Here is a 3688-nt window from a genome sequence, read left to right on the forward strand (position 1 = left end):
ACATAACACCAGTTTTTTACTCTTGGTGGTAGTAAGAGCGAACGACAACCGAAATTCAGCAATAAATGGAGTGCTTTCTTGACGTGTAAGCACATATGCTTGACATGACAAGTAATCTGTCGAACTCCTTACCCCGCCACCGCATGATATCAAGAGTACAATGATCGTGATTGTACTCTTGGGAATAAGAATGGGCAGGCCCACTTTTTCCTACCTGCATACACGAGGCGCACACCATAAACGTCACACGTCACACCATACCCGCCACGTGCACTTAGACCATTTAATGAGACACTGGACTTTACGCGACAAGAACCAAATACAAGCCTTTCGGCAAATGCGACTACAAAAATTATACATCAAATTAAAACATCAGAGTGTTCAAAAACAACAATAAAGAATATAAATCAAATAATGAAAAATTGAAGGAAAAAATACGCAACTCGAGCGTCCTGAGCACTTTGATCCACTGATCGACGAACATGTTTGCTGACATAGGTTTGGGGAAGGCATCCGACAAAAGAAAACTCTGACCGGAAACAGGCCATCCTACTGGAAAAAGAGCCCATTCACTTCCGCTTGTCTGACAGGACGTCGAAAACTCATGTCAGGAACGAGGGCTGCATGCCTATTTGTCTTCGCACCATGCATTCTCCTTGCGGATCTTCTCCTCTTCTTCGGGAGAGAAGTCGTTCACGATGTTGAATGTCTTCCGGATCTCCTCGGTAGTCTTGCCTTTGATAATATAAGCGACAGTCTTGCAAGCGGCAACCAAAAGACTCTAAAGTGGACAGAAAGAGAGAGTGACAGGGAGTGAGAGAGAGAGGGAGAGAGAGAGAGAGAAAGGGAGAGATAGAGAGATAAAGAGAGAGAGAGAGAGCGGGAGAGAGAGACAGAGAGAGAAAGAGAGAGAGAGAGAGAGGGATAGAGAGATAGAGACAGAGAGAGATAGATAGAGAGAGACAGAGAGAGAGAGGGAGAGAGAGAGAGAAGAGAGAGAGGGAGAGAGAGAAGAGAGATAGAGACCAAAAGAAAGGGGAAAGAGAGAGAGAGAGAAATAGAGAAAGAGATTTAGTGAGAGAGAGACGCAACAGAGATGGTTCGTGAGAGATAAACAGATAGAGAGACGGCGCTGAAACGGAGACGGATCAAGAGAGATTGAAAAGAAAGAAATACGGTTTAAGGAAGATAATGAGATTGATAGATGGAGAGATGAAACGTAGAAGGATATAGAGAAAGGAAGACAAGAGAGAATGAGAGACAGAGGGAAAGAGCATACCCTATCACAACCCTGATTTGAAATTGTTACAACAAATGCATATCCATGGCAACAACACGCTCCTGGCTGGAGACAGAACTCAGCAACACAATGGGCGCTTTCGACTACACGTTTACGCAGTTTTGGAACTGGTTTTTTAAACCTGGAATGACCAAAATGAGCGGATTTCGGCCTTGTAAACGCATGACTGGAATTCACACGCATTTTATTCATGTTTTATGTCATGTCACAAACAAAATTGATGATAATCGTAAAAAGATCACATACACCCTCGCGCGCACGTTGACCCAGCATCGCGCACACGCCGGCCAGGGAAGCTCTTCGCGCGCTTGAGTCATGACCAGACCGGTGATACACGGACTGTGCAATTTTGGCGCCAGAATTAGATAAATTCCGCCCTCTGTTTACAATTGACGGATATGACGGAATTGGATAAAATCAGTTCTAACGACTGTACTTTTCATTTTTGTGTAATCGAACTTTGCATCAACAATAACTAATTCTAGAATTGACCGATATGCGTATAATCGAAAGCGCCCACTACATTGTATGAAAGTACTCGTGTGGACAAGAATCACGATTCAGCATAGACTGAACTGCGCATAGCATCTAAAAATTGTCTCACCTTTATGTCCAAGTAATTCGCCGCTAGGATGAGCTCAAAGAGTATTCCTTGGTCTACCTTGAAAAAATCTTTATCCCAGCTATCAAGGTTATCCGTTCCTGGTTCACTCGCCTCTAGGGTATTTTCCTCTTCCACTGGATTGTCATTCTGGTGCTGCGTGCACCAAGCTATCACCTTTCTCAAAGTCGCGCCATTTACATTCGGCAACGGCACAGGATCATCGTCATCGGCGATATCGCCCGTGTCCTCTAACATGACCTTGAGTACTTTGGATTGGCAGGCAACGTTGACCTCCACGTCGAACACCTCGGCGTCGTTACTCTCCAGCTTTAGTATAGCGGCCATCTCCAAATATTATCTGTAATCCTAACACAATCTCTTAGACACTGGAACGGATCAAAACTGCTCGGCAAAACAAATAGGTCTGACTTCGCACGGAAAGGGTAAAACGCAAATGTGCAACTCTGAGCTGTCACGGACATGAAACAAGTGAATGCTGTCTAAAACTCTCTGGTCATTATATCAGCGGAGATTGCTTCGAGATCGGGCCGGCTGTATGGCTAAAAAACACGTAGGCTGCGACAGCTTCAGCGAGCCCGCGGCTCCCAGTCTAGGAATCGAGCACAGGGCACAGTGCTGGCCAAAGAAATGCAACGTCATGAGTATAATACTTAATAGTGCCGGGCGCTACACAGACTTAGCACTACACTATACTGGTCTGTGCCCTCGAACCCGGTGTTTTTTATTCATGTACATGTAGTTGGATTTCTTTTGCTAGCACTGTACATGATTGTAGTACAAAAACCTCTCCGCCGCTCTGCCTCGTGTATGCAGGTGGGAAGAAGTGGGCCTGCACATATTCTCAAGAGTAGAGTCGTGATCATTGTACTCTTTATATTCTTGATGACGTGCGTGGGCTCTCAGCGTACGAAACCAGCACACTGTACAGTAGGGCGGTGACGTCATCTTCAGTACGTCCGTCAAACAATTGATTGATTTTATTTGGATTCGCAAGACCACACGAGCAGGAGTGCTCAATAACGGGGTAGCGAATGGTTGAGTAATCAAATCTACCACTACGCACTACAATGTACAATGTACAGTGCGGGCCAAAGAAATCCAACGTCATGAGTATAATAGTGCCGGGCGCGCGGCGCTGCGCACACTCAGCACTACACATACTTGTCGGTTATCTCAAAAGCGGCGGTTTTTTCATGTTGTTAGATTTCTTTAGCTAGCACCTATCCGCATCGTGTATGCAGGTATGAGGAAGTCTGCACATACAAGAGTGCATTCATGATCATGGTACTCTTGATATTTTTGGATAGAATGCGGTGGCGGGGTAAGGAGTTTGTCAAATAATTACCGGTACTTGTCATGTCAAGCCTTTGTGTTTAATCTTACACTTCATGAAAGCACTCTATTTTTTTGTCTTTCGCTTTTATAAAAGTTAAAAAGGCCCAAGAAACTACAAGTTAGAATATAGTATCCACTAACACCACCAGTTACCAAACAATCAGCTCCGTCGGTCAGTGTCGTGCAACGTTATCACACGAGCGGATTGTTCAGTAACTGGCGGTGATAGTGGACACTATTACGTAGTTTCTTGGTCCTTTTTTACTTTTGATAACTTATCCTTGTCCCTCCATCCGAATTCAGTCTTTCGCTTTGGTTCTCTTATTACTATGGTTTCTCGTCTGTGCTAATAAACCTCTTAGCTACTCAAGTACGTACTTTGTATACGTGGTGAACCAGTCGCTATGCCAGCAGATTTGATGAACCCT

General features: G+C 44.6%; 1 protein-coding gene across 1 annotated transcript; it reads right to left on the reverse strand.

The window, feature by feature from the left end:
• Window positions 1-300: 300 nt before the first annotated feature.
• Window positions 301-2374, reverse strand: LOC135824864 (S-phase kinase-associated protein 1-like). Its single transcript, XM_065337589.1, has 2 exons — window positions 1905-2374; window positions 301-781 (listed from the first exon to the last, which is right to left on the reverse strand). The coding sequence occupies exons 1-2, from the start codon at window positions 2247-2249 to the stop codon at window positions 629-631; spliced, it is 498 nt and encodes a 165-aa protein (XP_065193661.1). The 5' UTR covers window positions 2250-2374; the 3' UTR covers window positions 301-628.
• Window positions 2375-3688: the final 1314 nt, after the last annotated feature.

The sequence above is a fragment of the Sycon ciliatum genome, chromosome 9, assembly GCF_964019385.1.
Source record: "Sycon ciliatum chromosome 9, ocSycCili1.1, whole genome shotgun sequence".
In the NCBI taxonomy this organism is placed as follows: Eukaryota; Metazoa; Porifera; class Calcarea; order Leucosolenida; family Sycettidae; genus Sycon; species Sycon ciliatum.

Coding starts and splice junctions, on each gene's coding strand:
- LOC135824864 (XM_065337589.1), bottom strand. CDS start 2,249: ATGGCCGCTATACTAAAGCTGGAGAGTAACGACGCCGAGGTGTTCGAC. Junction 782..1,904: donor CGAATTACTTGGACATAAAG/GTGAGACAATTT, acceptor TGTCCACTTTAG/AGTCTTTTGGTTGCCGCTTG.